This window comes from Parasteatoda tepidariorum, chromosome 2, assembly GCF_982258835.1.
Source record: "Parasteatoda tepidariorum strain Cologne lab strain chromosome 2, Ptep-v5.0, whole genome shotgun sequence".
Classification (NCBI taxonomy): Eukaryota; Metazoa; Arthropoda; class Arachnida; order Araneae; family Theridiidae; genus Parasteatoda; species Parasteatoda tepidariorum.
The window spans coordinates 22,932,770-22,951,489 of NC_141756.1; the positions used below are offsets into that span (position 1 = coordinate 22,932,770).

Below are 18,720 nucleotides of genomic sequence, written 5' to 3' on the forward strand. Positions count from 1 at the left end.
GATAAATGTATTTTATATTTATTGGTAAAAATTTTCCAATTCGGTAAAACGTTCTTGAGATATAGCGAAATACGTAGAAAGTAAAATTATTAAGGGATCCAAACTTCGAGCAACTCTCCTAAAAAAACGATTGTGACAATATTTTTAAAATTGTGGATACCTCCTATGTCTTGGGTTCGAAATCCGAATCTGTTCCGAAAAGAAGGCGTGTTTATTCAAGGCAAACTACGTTTTGTGTTTGATTTCTTGACCTAAAATCCGTCTCATTAATTTATTAGCATATTTTAGTTCTCTCCCTCAAACAATTACGGACGAGTCCTAAAACGCTAAGATCCGATCATGAGATCAAAAGTTATTCAGGGGAATCCGATAGAGGGTATCCGCTATTGAGAAATATAGTCCAAAAAGTTTATTATTTAAAAAAATAAAGCACTGAATACTTTAAATATATGCTTTTATATTACATTACAAATCCACTCAACACACAAATAAAAATTTTATTTTAGAAATATATGTCAATGAGGGATTCACGCCCCCCACGCTTGTCTATAATATAAAAATGCTGTACTTCAGTATTATTAAATTAATATCATTACTTACAAGGAAAACTAGGGAAGTGTGACTCGCCAATTTTGAAATAAACTAGTGGGATGTATGCCTTATGAGGAATAATTTTAGGGGGCAACATTCATTTCGGCCCATAGAAGGTTCTGTGAGAGATAAAAAATAATTCAATATATAGAAAAATCGGTATTTTATTACTTCAATGCAGACTATTAGTTATTATAATTGTCTCATAACTCCAATTAATTTTGTGGTACTTTCACGTACTATATAATGCATATTTATTGTCAAAATTGATTTCGAAAATTTTATATATCTGTAGTTTTTCATAAAAACCTGTTAGGTTAATTTAAAAATATAATTGACATCAAATTTTTAAAATTTTTTTTTTTTGAAAAACTTTCCAAATTAATTGGAGTATGTAATTGCAAATCAATTAATTAATTAATAATTAATTAACAATCAATCAATAATTAATTGATTTTTCGATTAATTTAATAATTAGCAAATTCATTCCAAATTAATTGGATTATGAGACTATTACAATAACTAATAGTCTGCATTGAAGTAATAAAACACCGATTTTTCTATATATTGAATTATTTTTTATCTCTCACAGGACCTTCTATGGGCCGAAACGAATGTTAATTAATTTATTAATTAGCAAATTAATTAATTATCCAATTAATTATAAATTAATTGGATTATGAGACAATTATAATAACCAATAGTCTACATTCAAGTAATAAAATATCGATTTTTCTATAGTCACACTTCCCTAGTTTCCCTTGTTAGCTATATACAATAAAACTTATTTTAGTGATAACAATTAATATTAGCATTAATTTTCATGAAATATAAATTTTTTTAAAAAAATCCAATAAATGAATAAACATTTTTAAGGCAATATATCGTATATATTTTATAATAATAACAATAAAAAAAAATTTTAAAAAAAGGAATGAAAAAAAGGAACAAAAATGACATATGAGTTACGTGCAAAATAGCAATAATAAGTTTTAGTAATAATGGTTTACTAACAAATAAAGTACAAACTATTTTTTTCCCATTCATAATAACATAGTAAAGCTTTAAGATTAATAATATCAGAGTATGTAGTTGTCCTGAAATTTCTGATTTTTCTAATAAGAAATATTTTGTTGTCATTCGCCTTTTAATTTTAGATTTTTTCTCCATATATTTTTGTTTTGTTTGAGTTCAGACTATCCTCTTTTCTAGAATACTAATGCATGTTTTTAATATAATCTGTTTGAACAATCAAAAGATTTGGAATTTTAATCAAATACTTTTTTTATTTCAATTAATAGTTCACCCAGAAAATTAGTTTTAAACATAAATGCCAGGATGCACATTTATTGTGTTTTCATTCAGAAACTATTGAAAGCCCACTTAAAAGCATTTGATAAAGGAAGTCATGAACTCCATTGCAAAATAAGTTTATATAAACATTGGTATGAAGGAATATTAACTAATTGATATTGAGTATGCAACAGTACCATTAAATTGTCCTAAATTTTGATCTCAAATTTTTTTTTGTATAACTCAGTGCACAATTAATACAATTCTACTGTAAGAAAAGTAGCAACTGTTTTCAGAATTAAGTTTTAAATTAAAAAAAAATAGTGTATTTTATTACTTTTATGTGATAAAACTTGCTACTATTATACTTAAGTAGAGTGAATTATACTTTTTACAATTTGTTCTTTGCCTTTTTAAAAAGTAGTCTCCTATCCTAGTTTCTTCTTTAGGCAACTATGAGGTCTGCAACTTGCTTATTAATATAATGCAGAATTAAATAAAATAAAATACAATGTAAATGAGTTCTGAAATTGTTTCTTAACTTAAAGAATACACTTTTAAAATATTACAAAAATGAATAAAAACATAATACAACACATATTCGTTTACACTGATAATCAGGACTTAATCCAGGTTTTCAATTCTAGTACCTATTTTTGTGAAGAAAAAAATTATTTTCGTGAAAAAAAATTTTTTTTTGTGAAAATTTAGTATTGCTAAGAAAAAAAATAAGAAAAAATACATATGTATACAAAAAGTACAATACTATAAAAAACAGTCACATATTGCGCAAGGAATTGCTTACAAGACAGCTTGTAGATTAATTCCATTTATTAATTCAATGTAAATTATACAGCCAGCCAGCATAGAAATTATGGAATTTACTATACAGATTAATATGGTTAAAAATTAGATTTACATAAAGTTTAAAAAATTTTTTTAACTTACTTACTAATAAAATTTATTGAACTTATTATGATTAAGAAATTATTATTTTGATATTGTGCTAACTTTTACTTTTGAATTAATGGTGGAAAAAATAATAGAAATACAGAATACATAGATAAAATTATAATAACCGCTCGGAAAACTATTCAGCACTTTAATTCCTTCAAATTTTTATTTTATTTTCGTGAAGATGCGTTTTTTTTTTTTTCGAAGTTTGTTGAAATACTGATTTTTTATTTTGTGAAGGTACCGATTTTTTTTTTAAAATTTTGTGAAGGTACCGTTTTTTTTTTTTTTTAATTTTGTGAAGGCACCGAAAAACGGTACCAAAATCGACCTGGATTAAGCCCTGCTGATAATATAAAAAATTCTAAGCATAATTAATTAGAAAGCATAAAGTACTTAGAAATTGGATTTGATGATGCTGTACTTATATTAAGCATTTTTTGAACATTTTGCTCACATTTGTATAGATATTTTTGCAAGTACTATCACTCGTTATTTCTCGCTGGATTGCTTTATAAAAATGCTATAGTGCAGAATTATATAATTAATAACATTATTTAGCTGCATAAAAATTATTATATTAGCATTAATTGAGTTTTATGTTAGTTTACTAATTGAATTTTATCTTGTTTTGCTTTTTTAATCCATTGAATTAAAAAAAAATTAATGTATTGAAGGCAATACTGCTCGTCTAAGATAGGTACTCTGCCAGACAATCGTCTGGAGCTGGGGCGGTGACTATGGTAACGAGGTATGATTATTTTAAGTAGGGGTGCGGGGTCCCTCTTTAGGACTGGTTTCGGCGAGAGAAAAGGAGACCTCTTCATTGAAGCTACCCTCCCTAAAATGCCCTCTTCTTGTTTCCATAGCACCAGACTGCCACAGACTTAGTGGCGGTCACAATACCTAGGTATTAGTGATGTAACGAGTAGTGATGGGGCCGAATACCGAATATTCGGCCAAATTTTAGGCCGAATACTTAATTTTTAAAAATTTCTCTTTTGATTGTAATTAAAGTGATTTTCAAATTTTAAATTAAAAATGAAATAAATATAAACAAAATTGCTTTTTTAATTTTTGTACATTAAAAAAATTTTTAACAACTTGATTTATTTTCTGTAATAATTTAAATATCTTGATGCCAATAACAAGGCAATATGGCTTTTATAAATCTAAATAATTAATAATAGCATATTTTAGTTATAGTTATACTTGTAATTTATATGCTATTTTATTTAAGATAAGAAGTCATTACTTACTACTGTTAAATGTATTCTATTTTTTTTGTCAGAAAAATTATTAAAACTCAGAAAATTAAGAACTTTTTAAAAGTTTCACTTTTGAAATTTTAATTTTGTAATTAAATAATTTTCAAATTTTAAATTAAAAATGAAATATATATTAACAAATTTGCTTTTTTAAACTTTGTATATTTTAAAAAAAATTTAACAACTTGATGTATTTTTTGTAATATTTTAAATATCTCGATGCCAACAATAATGCTTTCACAAATCTAAATAATTAATAATAGCATGTACTTCATTATTCGGCCGAATAACTTCAGTATTCGGCTAGGCCGAATATTCGGCAAAAGGGCCGAATACCGAATAGTGGCCGAATATTCTTTACATCCCTACTAGGTATCTTAGAGAAACAGTATAGTATTATATTTATGTTATATAAATAATAATTACAGAAAACTTGAAAATAATAGAATTTTAAAAAAGAACAAAAATTACATGGGTTGCATGTAAAATATCAAATTTTAGCACTAATGGTTTAATAAAAAATAAGGTTTAAACAACTTTTTTATTTATTTATTTTAACATAATAGAGTTTTAAGTTTAATAACATCAGAGATTATAATTCTCTTGAAATTTCTGATTCCTATAAGTAAAAGTAGTTAATTTTCATGAGAAAATTTATTCTATAAAAATTAAATAAGAACTGAATGTTTTCAAAAAAGTTTAATGGTGAAATTCCTGCTAGCATCCATACTAATTTAGTACCACTTAGAAACTTAAAACATCTACAGTAGCCCTAAACCTATGTTTTCATTAGAGTGGGGTTGAGAAAAAAATGAATTTTGCTTTTGTGCAGAAAAGTTGCACATAGTAATAAGAATAAAAACGCCATAAAAAATTTTGGAAAGCGATTAATAGCTCCTGTTTGAGCATTCTATTAAAAATAAATAAAAGTTTGAAAGAAAAAAAATCACACCTTTTTAAAGTTTCTTTTTTTTTAAGTTGGCTAAAATTTTTGAATTAACATGCTTCAGTACAATTCCATGAAAAGAAACACATAAAGGATGAATATTTTTCTTCAAATTAAACCTACATATTCTACATGAATTTTTAGTTAAAAGTACTTTGAAAACTAAACTAGAAGAACTTTTCATATTTCTCTGCAATTTTCAGCAAATTCTCTAAAAAATAACATTTTATTTATAACAAAAATTCGTGAATTTGAATGCCTATTCAGCGATCTGTCCAGGCCGAATTTACTACCGTTTAGCGGTACCTTCACAAATTCAATTTTAGGAAAAACGGTAGTTTCACAAATTCAACTTTAGGAAAAACAGTAGTTTCACAAAATACTTTTTCTTAAAATTTTATTTCTGTATCCCTTAAGAAACGATAAATCTATATTTTCACCATGTTTTTGTGTTGATTTTTTAACATAATTTTTAATTTTTCACAAATTATGTCTAAATTTTCACAAAATAGGTACCTTTCAGAAAAACCTAGACAGAGCCCTGCTATTTCCAAATACTAATTTATAAAGAAATTTTGATTGCTTTGTTTAAGTATTATTTTTTATAATATTATTAAGTATCCCTTTATCAATTGATATATTAAAAAAAAGATAAATTTATAATACTATGATAAAAAAGTGTCCATTTAATTGTTCTTTGAAATGTAACAAGAGTAACCAAAACTTTAATCCAAAATTAGGAATATTTTTTCAACATCTAAAATGTACCATAAATAATACATAGATGTGCTGAGTTCTCGTATTTGGCCAATGGTTTGAAACAGATTCACATAATTCATCTGCAGTTATTTTAAGAATAATTTTGTGTCAAAAGTAATAAATTAAATATAATTTTGTAACAAAAAAGTTTTTGGTTAATTTAAATATTTTCGTCACTCAAACTAACAGCATTAGCTACATTATGTAAATTTTGAAAATAATAATAAATTAGCTACTCAAATTCAGCATACCTACATCTCATCAACTTAACAAATATTACAGACCAGAACAACACATGCTTGTTGCAGTGAATAAATTTAAAGAAACTTTAAACCTAATAACAAATTTAAAAGCTTCTAACTTAGTAAGAGAACGTTATACGTTGGGAGAAAATTTTTGTCGCAAATTCTCTTTAATCAACATTATTTAAAAGAAAGAAAAAGGGAGTTCAGGTAAACCTAGAGTAAGAGCCATAAAATGTTAATTGTAAAAAAAAAATTTGAAAAATATGTAAATGCAAACAAATTATTGGATGAGAACTACTACATTTGTATCCCTGGTTCTGTAGGAAAAGACCAGGATGTGCATTGGATCTTGAGGCTGACAGACAGGCTCAAATGGCCGCCTCAAGATTTATCAGTGGGCACCTCAAATGCATGACCTTTGAATGCGGCCGCAATGTCTTTCCAACGTGCACCAAGTGCCATCTGATGCCAGCCTCCCCCGATCATATCCTCGACTGCTTGGGGCTCGCTCTTGCGGATATCCGTGATAGCCCACTTCTGGTGCTTGATTTTGCTAGGGTCCACGGTCTCTTGGATTTGATCTAGCTGTCGCTAGATCCTGAAGGATTGGACACAACAACAACATTGTGTAATTCTGAGTTAACTTCCCACACTTTATTTTCAGTCTGATATTTTAAAAATTTCTTTTCAGTATTTGAAACTTCTTTGCTTACTCTAGGATCGTCTGAACTCACTTTTTCTATACTTTATATTTTAGATTAATTACGAAGGTGAAAGAGAATTTGCAACGAAAAGGTTCTCCGGTGGTACGACATCCTCTTAAATTTGGTAAGTACAGTACACACAAAAGAAATCCTAACACACAGAAAACCTTTTGATCTAGTGATCGTATCTTCATGCACTGGAATTCAATCGAAATAGTTTAAAGAAGCGATCCTTTTAAGCAATTAAACCTAGCATTACTACATTTTAAGCAACAAAATCAAACACTAAAATGTAATTTTTCTGACTTGAACCTACCGTTTTTTAGACGTAAATTGCATACCTGATCTACAACATATGGGAGGTAACCACACTTCGGAAAATATGGTCCCAATAGCTTAGTCAAGAAAGCAGTTGAAAATTTGGACCTCTAAATGATAATTTTACTTTTTGAGAGATAGATCCCAACTAGAGACCTCTTAATTGCAATAATAAGGTTTATCTCCCATATGAACAAGTAAGTATCAATTTAAATTAAATATCTGTGAAAAAGATTGATTGCGTAGAGTGCAAGAATGTGGTTTTTTTTCTAGTATGAACAAGAGAGTGTTGATTTAAATTTGATTTACAAGCAAAACCTTTATTACACACACTGCATGTATATGGCTTTTCTCCAGTATGAACAAGAAAGTGCTTATTTAAATTAGATTTCTCTGCAAAAGACTGATCACACAGGCTGCATGAATAAGGTTTCTCTCCAGTATGAACATGAGCATGTCTATTTAAACTAAATTTCTGTGTAAAAGATTGATCACACACACTGCACGAATAAGGTTTCTCTCCAGTATGAACAACAGAGTGTATATTTAAACTAGATTTCCGGGTGAAAGATTGACCACACACACTGCATGAATAAGATTTTGGTTTCTTTCCAGTACGAACATGAGCGTGTTTATTTAAACTAGATTTCTGGGTAAAAGATTGACCACACACACTGCATGAATAAGGTTTTTCTCCAGTATGAACAACAGAGTGCATATTTAAAGAATATTTAAATGAGAAAGTTTTATCACATAAGCTGCATGAATAAGGTTTCTCTCCAGTATGAACAACAGAGTGTACATTTAATTGATATTTCAATAGGAAAGTTTTATCACATAAGCTGCATGAATAAGGTTTCTCTCCAGTATGAACAAGAGCATGTTTATTTAAACTAGATTTCTGAGTGAAAGATTTATCACACACACTACACGAATAAGGTTTCTCACCAGTATGAACAATATAGTGCTTATTTAAGACAGATTTCACTAAGAAGGTTTTATCACACAGGTTGCATGAATAAGGTTTCTCTCCAGTATGAACAAGAGAGTGTTGATTTAAACCAGATTTCTGTGTGAAAGATTGACCACACACACTGCACGAATAAGGTTTCTCTCCAGTATGAACAACAGAATGTGCATTTAAATAAGATTTCAATGAGAAAGTTTTATTACATAAGCTGCATGAATAAGGTTTCTCTCCAGTATGAATACGGTAGTGTCTTTTTAAAACAGATTTCTTTGTGAATGATTGATCACATATACAGCATAAATAGGGTCTCTCTCCAGTAAGAACAAGAGCGTGTTTAATTAAATTAGATTTTTGAGTGAAAGATTGATCACACACACTGCATGAATATGGTTTCTCTGCAGTATGAGCAACAGAATGTACATTTAAGTGAGATTTCTCTGAGGTTTCATCACATACGTAGCAAGAATCAGGTTTCTCCACAGCATGAACAAGGGAATGTTTATCTAAATTGTCTCTCTTTCTGAATGTTTTCTGACACACATTGCATGAAAAAGACTGTTCTACTGAATGAAAATCATAGTTTTTACTTACATTACTCTGATCAATATCAGTTTTATCAAACATACTGCATGTATAAGACTTACCAAGTTACCAATAGAAAAAAATAATAAGTTTGTTTTTAATCTGGTCCCGTTTTAGAACGCTTAATGCTGTTTGGCTTTGCCCGCTGTGACATGGAAGCTTCGTGCGTTCTTTGCTGAGCTGAATTAAAATTGTCTCAGCAGCCTTTACTTCTTTAACATGATAATCCTACGAAAGTGCACCGGCAGGAGAAATTAAGGTGCTCAAAGGCAATTCTTACGCATAACTTAGTCCTTCTTGCAGTCGTTTACGCGAACTTGAAACTCTTCCTTTTTAAAAATAGGTTCAATTAATGTTAACATAACAGTGTTAATATTTATTAATGTTTACTAATATGTATCGTATTTCGAATTAAGAACTTACGTTTTAAAAATGTAAAACAATTAGATTGTTTTATGTTTTTTTCCTTCTTTCTCTTTAAATTTCTGATATCCCTTATATTTCTTATATCCTTTCCGTAACTTATATTGAGGAGCACAACATTTCGTGACCCCTTTGATAAACGTTCTCTGTCTAATAATTAATAAATAAATTTTGTACCATCCCTCCCTGCCTAAAACCTGTTTTAATCCTTCCACACTGCAACGACGTTAGATATATATATATGTATACTGGGTAAAAATAAAAAACACAGGAGAATTATTTTTTTCACTTATATTTTTTGTTGTTGTAATAACCTCTCATAATTTCCAAATTTTTGAAATCTGATTAGTCTACAAACTTTTTTTTATCAACTTACTTTTGATTTGATCGAATTTAGTGTAAAATGGAAAAAAGATATATAAAAAACAATGCCTCACTTGTATTGCATAGATTGCAACATGAGAGGCATAAATATTATGTTAAGGTATTTATGCCTCTCATATTGCAATGGAAAACATGACTAGTGGAAAAACATGATTTCCGACGAAACTTTCAAAATTGAGTTAGTTAGTGATTTAAAATCCTTGTAGTCTTAGCTTACTAAAAATATTTAACTTTTGTTTGTACTTTATTTATTTACCAAGTTATAGTAGGTTTCTGTTCCAGCTGACAACACTGGATAGACTGGTGAACTGAAGTCTTTAAATGCTTTTATCTCAATATCATATTTTTTCTCATTTTATACCACCTTAAACACCATTTCTCAATTTTTTTTTAAAAAATAATTGTCAACAATTTTAAATCAGGGATTACGGTTATTGGCGATCGAAATTGGCTGCAGGTGGCGTAGAGCAGAACTCTTTTCCTATGGCAGCACTTCACATGCTTTCCCCATTAGCGTGTGGAAAGTCATAGAGGAAGGAAGTACGTTAGTTTCTCTCTTGATTTTCATATAGATTAAAATCTTTTAACTTGAAAAACTATATGGAACTGAAAACTACATTAAACATAGTTCTAAAGAAAAGTATCACGGAAATTTTAGAAAATATTTTTATTAAGTAAAAAGGAAAAATATTAAGAAAAGGGAAAATATCGTAGTACATTCCTATATAACTGAAAAGAGGAGGAGAGGGAAGGGAGAAGGGCTAAAGGCATGAAACCGGTCTCTCCCCAGATGGCGTATTCGAGTGTAGCGATCGCGAATAGTTCGCATGCTTTGAACTACAAACTACGAGAAAAACGCAGAATTTCATTTTTTATGCATGTTTTTTTTTCTTTTTTTTTTTGGAAAGACAAGCTAACATTTTTTAAAAATTTTGCTTTTTTAACTACATTGATGCCTAACTAAGTAGTATAAGCACTTGCTTTTAAGAAAATAATTCAGAACACAGTTGATTGACTTCTAAAGAAATCCCTCAAATGCTTTTTGTTTTGGCCGATAGAAATTTTTTTTTACAGTGTTTAGAGTATATGTTAAAATATGCCTTATTTTTGTACCTAAAAATGGCCATTTAAAAAACAAATAGAATAATACTTATTTTTTTACTAGTTTTATAAGTTTTTATACTTACTAAAACAAATAAACTATTTTTTTAAAAAATTTTATATTAATATTTTAAAAAACTTTGTCGAAACTAGTCGGATTAAGTATAAAAATTGAACTTTTTATAACTAATTTAACTTTTCAACTGTAGATACTGTCGACTTGATTTTGATCTCGTTCAACCTATTCCAGAACTTACTTGATTTGAGGAGAATTTCAGTCGAGTAAGTAGGCTTAATAAAAAATTGCACTATTATTTATGTCTCATTTCACTTCATATTTACTAAATCCCTTGTAACTTCTGAACTATTACACCTATAGATGGTTTTATTTTATATTTTATAACCGTCGTTGAACAGCCGACCCAATTTCTGTGTTTGCGACTACTAATGTTCAACTCCGTAGTGTTCAACCTATGGATAGTTGACCATGAAAAGCTAAGCTCAGATGGCACTATAGATTGAAATTCCTCGCAATACTTCCGGGTTACTACTTTTAACTGTTGTTTACGACTATAAACTTGAAAAAACGCACAATCCAATATTATTATATTTGTAGTGTTAACAATATAACACTGTTTTTTCAATCTAACGAAACAAACAACAAATGAAAGACATGCCATCACAATTTCGATCCTCTGAAGAGGGGAAATAATTGTAAGGGAAAGTAGCTAACGTTGGAAGGAGAAAAGAAAATTATGTTCGTTGAATTAAACAATTTGTTTCATTTAAATTTAAATCCGGGATACGCTAAAAGTATTATGCTCAATTTACAGAAAACACACGAATAACAAAAGCTAGAAAGCGTAAAAAAACAACACACATGGTGTATCACTTTTAAAGTATGGTGTGTCCCAGAATGCGGCGTAGATGGTATTTCACGGATTTGACACCTGCTTCCCAGATGCCACCCATGTGAGGCACTGACGGAGTGTTGAAATGCCAACTTATGTTATTGTCGGCTTGATGATGGGATACTTTATCTGTGTGGGTTATAAACCTCCGGTTGCGATCCTCGTCTAGTATTTTGGATGCACCTACAAAATTAGTGCCAAAGTCACTGTAGAGATCAGTACACTGCCCTCGTCTACTGATGAATCTCTTTAGAGCAGCAATGAATGCTTCTGAAGTCATATCACCCACTAGCTCCAGGTGATATAGCTCTTGTTACAAAATCTTACATCAATCTTCCAAAGCTAGACTTACCTACTTTCTCAGGTGATTTATTTTCTTGGATATCATTTCCAGATTAATTTTCCGCTACTGTACGCAATAATGAATTATTACCGAATTCTCAAAAATTGCAATATCTTAAATTATCTGTTAAAGGTGAAGCACTATCGTTAATCAACTCTATACAAGTTTCAGATGCAAAGTTTGAAAAAGCGTGAAAAGCACTTATCAATAGGTATCACAGTAAAAGTCGACTTAGTTTATTGTCATTTAGATAAATTATTCACGCAACCCAGTTTGCAAGTCAGAATGTGGGGAATACTAACATGAATTAAACTAATATGAGCCATCGAGTAACGAAATAAAACTAAATTTCCAAAATAAACTATTTATTAAAAACTTTAAAATAAAAACTGAATTAGAACATACTTCAAACTTCCAAAGTAGTTGGGAAAAAAGGCTCTGCGCCCTGAAACTCGCTTAAAGCCAGAGTAAAACATGTTGTCGCGAAATCGCTAATTCAACTGAAGCAGGCAAAAATATTCTAGTTAGCAAGAGTTTCAGAACGCATTCGTAACAAATCAACAAATAAGAAAAGATTTCTCCTAATAGGTGATTGTTAGATCATTCAACTACAGCTGAACATACCGCCGCACTTGAAGTAACTAACTTCAACAATTAATAAATTAAATTAAACAATTATGCAAGAAAATGAAACGCATCACAGTTTCCTAAACTTGTTCAAAACATTGAAAATACTGAAAACACTTCAGAGTAGTATTTCCAAGAAGTATTAAATTTAGCAATATTAGGAATATCTAGTAGAAAACTTAAATAAGAATAAAGCTAGATTGAATCCCAATTATCAACCGGTTGGTTTAAAATTCGTAAATTGTCTAAGCATTCAGTTGATGAATCCAGAAGTTTCCTTAAACCTTTAGGAAAAGTTTTTAATAAATAGTTTATTTTGGAAATTTAGTTTTATTTCGTTATTCGATGGCTCATATTAGTTTAATTCATGTTGGTATTCTCCACATTCTGACTTGCAAACTGGGTTGCGTGAATAATTTATCTAAATGACAATAAACTAAGTTGACTTTTACTGTGATACCTATTGGTAAGTGCTTTCCATGCTTTTTCAAAGTTTGCATCTGAAACTTGTATAGAGTTGATTAACGATAGTGTTTCACATTTAACGGATAATTTCAGATATAGGAAAAAAAAAAAAAAAAAAACGTTATTTTGATGGAGTTAAATAAAAGGCGTCGCCGTTCTTTTATGTTAAGTTCTAACAATATGGGTTTTTTTCGGTTATTAGTTTTTTATGTGAAAAAATATGTGTACGCAAATATTTCACGAAACACAATAGTGAGAAATTTTCACAATGCATGATCTTTAATCCCAACCCAATGATGCTTTACTTGAAGCCACTACGAAAAAAAAGAGGAACATAGTTTAATTAAAATTCGTGAAATAAATTTAATAGCTAAAAGAGCAACAACAACAAAAAAACATAAAAATTGTTTTCTCAAAATACACTAAATCTCTCAAAAATCTCATCAAAGATGAATTTTTCACTCTGTTGCATAAAGATACAAGTAATTTTATGCAGCTGTTGTTGAACTCAGAATCAATAATAATTCAGAGATACTGCAAATGAGCTAATTATCTAAGAATTTGAACGAGACTATGTCAAAAAATAATTCATTAAGTGCGGGCTGATTTATATATAAGCAATAGGCAGCTAAAACGGTGGCTGCTGCATGAGTACAATCAGCTTGTGTTTGACTAAACAAAATATTACTTCAGTTTTTTTTTACAGAGTATTTACATAATAAATATCTTTGGCAGAATTTTTTTTTGAAATATTATGAACTGAAAGCTTTTTGTTCTTAAAAAAGTTTCATCATATTTGAGCAAAAATCTTTCATAACTCAAAAAGTATTGCTGTTTATGCTAAAACATTATCACACAGCAGATATAATCTCAAGTAACCCAAAAAAAAAGTTCAAAGCGATATCTTGGCTCCCCTTAATTTGACGGTAAAAGATCTCACAATCCCCATCTTTGGACTGTGTTTAGCCCACAACATCCATAATTTAAATACCCGAAACAGTTGCAAAAATTATTCCTTCGTTGCTTTTTAACTTTTTTTGCATGATGTATAGGAGAAACAGATGAGGCTGAATTTCAAAATTTTTTGAAAATTTGATTGCACAAAGATTAAAATTTTTTCAATCACTCAGGTAGTAATTTAATCGGCATCAGTTGGACGAACAGAATTTCTTTTTAAGGAATGATCTTCTGTAGACCGTCCTCTGTTAAAAGGTCTATCCCTAATCCTAATAGTTACTCATGGATAAGCATATCATATGATAAACCGTGTAAATAGTTATTTGATTGTTAAAGATGTACCTTAACTGTATTCATAACACAAGGAAGCAGATACAAGAATGCTTCAAGCTGTTTTGAACATGTGTTAAGAACATGGAAATGTTTTCATCCTTTCCCTTGCATGAGCAATTTCTTAACAGCACGGTTATACTTGCTCTTTGGCACGGTATGCAACTTAGAATTAATTAATATTTCATATATTTTTACAGCTTTGGAGCTATTAGTGAAAGTTTAGTAAGCCTACATATTCTAACTTGATGCGACAGTAATAGCGCCTTTAAGGGTTAGGAAGAAATTAAACCCTTCAATACAATTAAAAATATATATTGATGCATTTAAAGAATAATTAACATCCTCGACTTTTTCAAATACTCTTTTTGGAAAGCCCTGAAATATTTATTTGTGATGGGCAAACCTACTAAAACTTACAGTAAATGAAGTGCGATACATATTGTTCTTAACTGTAACTTAAAATTGATATTATTCTAACACTTAATTCTGATGTCTTGGAGTGCCACATAAAAAGAGTGAGCTATGAAGCATATCGGCATTGCTTCAAAAACATCATGAATCCTATAAAACATGGATGGATATTAAAAGAAAAAAATATATAAGCATTTGTTTAAACTGTATTCTATGTATGCCAAATGGCATACTAAGAACATTTTATGTACATGACAAAAGTCCTCCTGTAAAGCAACTAAATGTACAGCGCGCAAAATTAAAAAAAAAACGGACCATCCTTAATAACTTTTGCTCTAATGATCGGATCTTCACTTTCTAGAATTCGTTCCGAATGATTCGAAGGGCTAACCTATAATACACTAATTAGTGCAGACGATATTTAAAGTTACAAAATCAGACAAAAACTTTCTTTCTTTGAATAAACATACTTTTTTTCCCCGATGGATTCTGATTTCTGACCCCCGAGACATAAGGGGTAGCCAGAGGACTGGGCGATGTTAAGATTTCAGCATCGTGATGCATCGCCACTCAAACATCGCGATGTCACATTACTGTTTCACATTTGGTTTTGCCAAATTTTGCATTCTTGCACACCTTTACTTTTTATTTACTTGATGCTACTGTAAAGTAAGACTAAAACTAAAATTTTTAATATATATATTAGATTTTTAGAATTTAAACTTTGTGTGTTTGGGGGAAAAAGAGAGTAAGATTTCAAAAGAGATATTCAGAAAAAATTTATCAAAAGTGAAAATCTGCCAAAATGCATCAAATTTACATTATACGAACTATATCCATTTTATAGGTATTTAATTTCAATAAAGTTATATAAAAAATGTAATCAATAAGAGAAAAAAGTAAAGATAGGAGTAAATTAAATGTATGACTTTATATCCTGGTATATCAATGTTTAGTAAATTGATTATTTTCTTCTTTTGGATTAAAATAATGCGATAGACTGTCTTTTTCAATTTAAATAAAACACATCTTTTCAACCTTCAAACTTTTCTGAAAACAATCGGAAGTTTTTAAATTAAAGAAAGAGGGTATTGAATAAATAGTTAACTAGTGAAACGAATAATTCATTAAAATTTCACACGCAGCTTAAAAAATATGAGAAATTATCTTTAAGGATGATTTAAAAAAAAAGAATAGTATTTCAACCTTAGCCAACAAAAATTATTGTTAATTTTCAACATTCTTAAAGATGGTTAGGTATCTTAGACAAAAACACATTAAAAAATTATTATATTAAGAAATAATTTTTCTAGAAAATAAAATTAGAAGAAATTGGTGCATTTTTTCAGCTTTCATATTGTAATAAATTTATTTTAACATGGATATTTTAGCAATTAATGTTTGATATTTGTGGATAGAGTGCAGTGCATGAAAAAAAAAATGACTGTTGCCTTCGTAATTGGTTTTCAAAAAGTCTGAGTTTTTGAAATTTATTTTTCAGAAACTATTCAACTAATTTTTTCAACTTTCTTATTTTAAAATAAAAAATTTTATTTTTAAAAAAAAAATTGTATACTTTACAATTCAAACTTTTTTCGACTATTACTAATAAAAAAATTAATTAAAATCATTTTTACATAAAATTATCTTTGGATAAACGAATTATTTTAGCCAACTGTGAAAATAAATTTTTTGCACACAATTATAAAATTCATTTATCTAAAGATAATTCCGAGCGAAAAGTAACTTTTAATAAATAATTATTTTATATAATATTAGTCAAAACAATTTTGTATAGCAAGGTATAAAATTTTTTGATATCATTTCAAAGAAAATAATTTTACAAGGCAAAATACAAAATTTGAGTAAAATCAGTCTGATAGTTCCTATGAAATCGAATTTTTAAAATACGACTTTCTTAAAATTTGATTTTTCAGGAACTATTCGACCGATTTCACTCAAATTTTGTATTTTGCCATGTAAAATGATATTTTTTAAAATGTTAAAAAATTCTATACCTCACAATTCAAAAATTTTCTGACTAATATTAAATAAAATAATAAAAAATATTTACTTAAATTATTTTTTGCATAGAATTATCTTTGGATAAATGAATTTTATTACTGAGTGCATAAGTTTTCAATTCGCTTGAAATATAGCTAAATACACAGAAAGTAAAATTAACATTATGGGGTCCAAACTTGGGACCATACTCCCAGATTTTTCAGCTACTGAGGTCAGAAATTCGAATCCATTAAAGAGGCATGTTTGTTCAGAGAAAGTGCGTTTTTATGCCCGATTTTGCAACTTAAAGTACCGTCTGCACAAATTAATTAGCATATTTGATGTCACCCCTTCGAAACATTAAGATTGAGTTCTAGAACGTGAAGATCCGATCATTAGAACAAAAGTTAATCAGGGTGGTTTTTTATTTTGCTCACTGTACATGCAAATCAAGCGCAATTTCTTGTTCTGATTTATGATCATGAACTAATTTGCAAAAACTGTAAGGGACAAAAAAAAAATTAATGTTGTGATATATCTGTTGAAGTGTTGACATAAAAAGTGATGATGATTTAGATGATCAGGATATTTTTTTGTAAAAAATGTACCACAATAATTAAATACCTATTACATTTGTTTTATATTAAAATAATTTTTCTCGTATTATAATTTGGATTGACATAACATGAGAAAACTTCTTTTTCTATTAAAACATTCATCTATGTAAGTAACCCCATGCTGTTAAAAATTATTATAAAATACTATTCTTCAATGTGTATTTATTAAGAGCAATCTTAACATTAAACATAATATTTAATCATTAATATGAAATATTTTGTTAATTTCATATCTATTTTTTTTTTAAAAATAGTCATTTCAGGGTTCTCAATAGAAAAACATATTACTTAGTCAAAACATTGAGAGTAACTTTAAATTACTAGTCTTGGGGTACCACTTTAACCTCGTGCAAAATATTAATGTGCAAATATTTTTTGGTGAACTTGGTGCTTTTTAATTAACAAGCCTTATTTAAGCAAATTATATGCAAAAAATTTTAGTTGCCTGAGTTGGCAAACGAAAACCGATTTTCAGCTATCTTTAGTTGCTTTATTCTATTCCCTAAATAAAGTCTACAGTAAATAAAATGGAAATAATTAAATGTTCCTACTTTCTTTCTCACAAGATAATTCAATTTAAACCAATTCGAAGTTGTTCTAAAATTTCGTGAATCTTTTTTTCCTATCTCCTCATTTTTCCACCAAGTAGAGCAGTAAAAAGTCTTTCATGTACAGCACAGCCACTTTACACTGCATAGACACTTACCTTTTCAATTTTATTTAAAACCGTTCGATTAAGAGAATTAACCACCGTGAATAAAATTAAAATATTTGTCGATGCTCTGGAGTTTGTTTTCACAAAATTACAGATTTTTGTTTCGAAAAAAATATGAAATATCTCATTTTTTAAGGCAATAATAGGTCAGTCTAGGCGTGACTCAATTAGAACAACGATTCACCAATGATTTAAGAGATTTTGATATGATGAGATAGGTCAGAAATCCAGGTTGGGTGATCCATAGATTTCTTATTCTTCTTAAAGAGCTGTGTATACATTCGAGTATCTAATAAGATTTTGAGCAATTTAATATTGCATTATGGGTAACCAGGATAAGAATCTATTATCTGAAAATTAAGTCACTTTTTATGCAGATCAATTATTACAGACCAGTCTTTATAAAAAGCGAATATTTCAAATAAGACAAAGGGAGGTTGGCTTCAAGTTCATAAATCTGAACTACTATTTTAAAGTACAATTTGCATAAAAATTTAGAAAAATGCATTAGTTCAAATCAGAAAGTACAATAAAATTTGTCAGTAATGCTGTCTCGAGAATTGAAGATTTCATACACTGCGCTCTTACACGGTACAGTCCGCAAAAAAAAAAACGAATCACCCTGAATAACTTTCGTTCTAATGATCGGATTTTCACGAACTAAGTGTCAATCTTAATGGTTCCTGGGGGTGACCTCAAATATGCTAATTAATTAGTGCTAACTATTAATTAAGTTACGAAATCAGACACAAAAACGTACTTTCTCTGAATAAACATGCATTTTTTTTACATATTTGGA

The 18,720-nt window shown here is 28.9% G+C and overlaps 1 protein-coding gene across 1 annotated transcript; it reads right to left on the reverse strand.

Moving 5' to 3' along the window:
• Window positions 1-477: 477 nt before the first annotated feature.
• Window positions 478-8,842, reverse strand: LOC107457553 (uncharacterized). The gene has a single exon (XM_016075729.4). The coding sequence runs from the start codon at window positions 8,670-8,672 to the stop codon at window positions 7,293-7,295; it is 1,380 nt and encodes a 459-aa protein (XP_015931215.3). The 5' UTR covers window positions 8,673-8,842; the 3' UTR covers window positions 478-7,292.
• Between the last annotated feature and the right edge of the window lie 9,878 nt (window positions 8,843-18,720).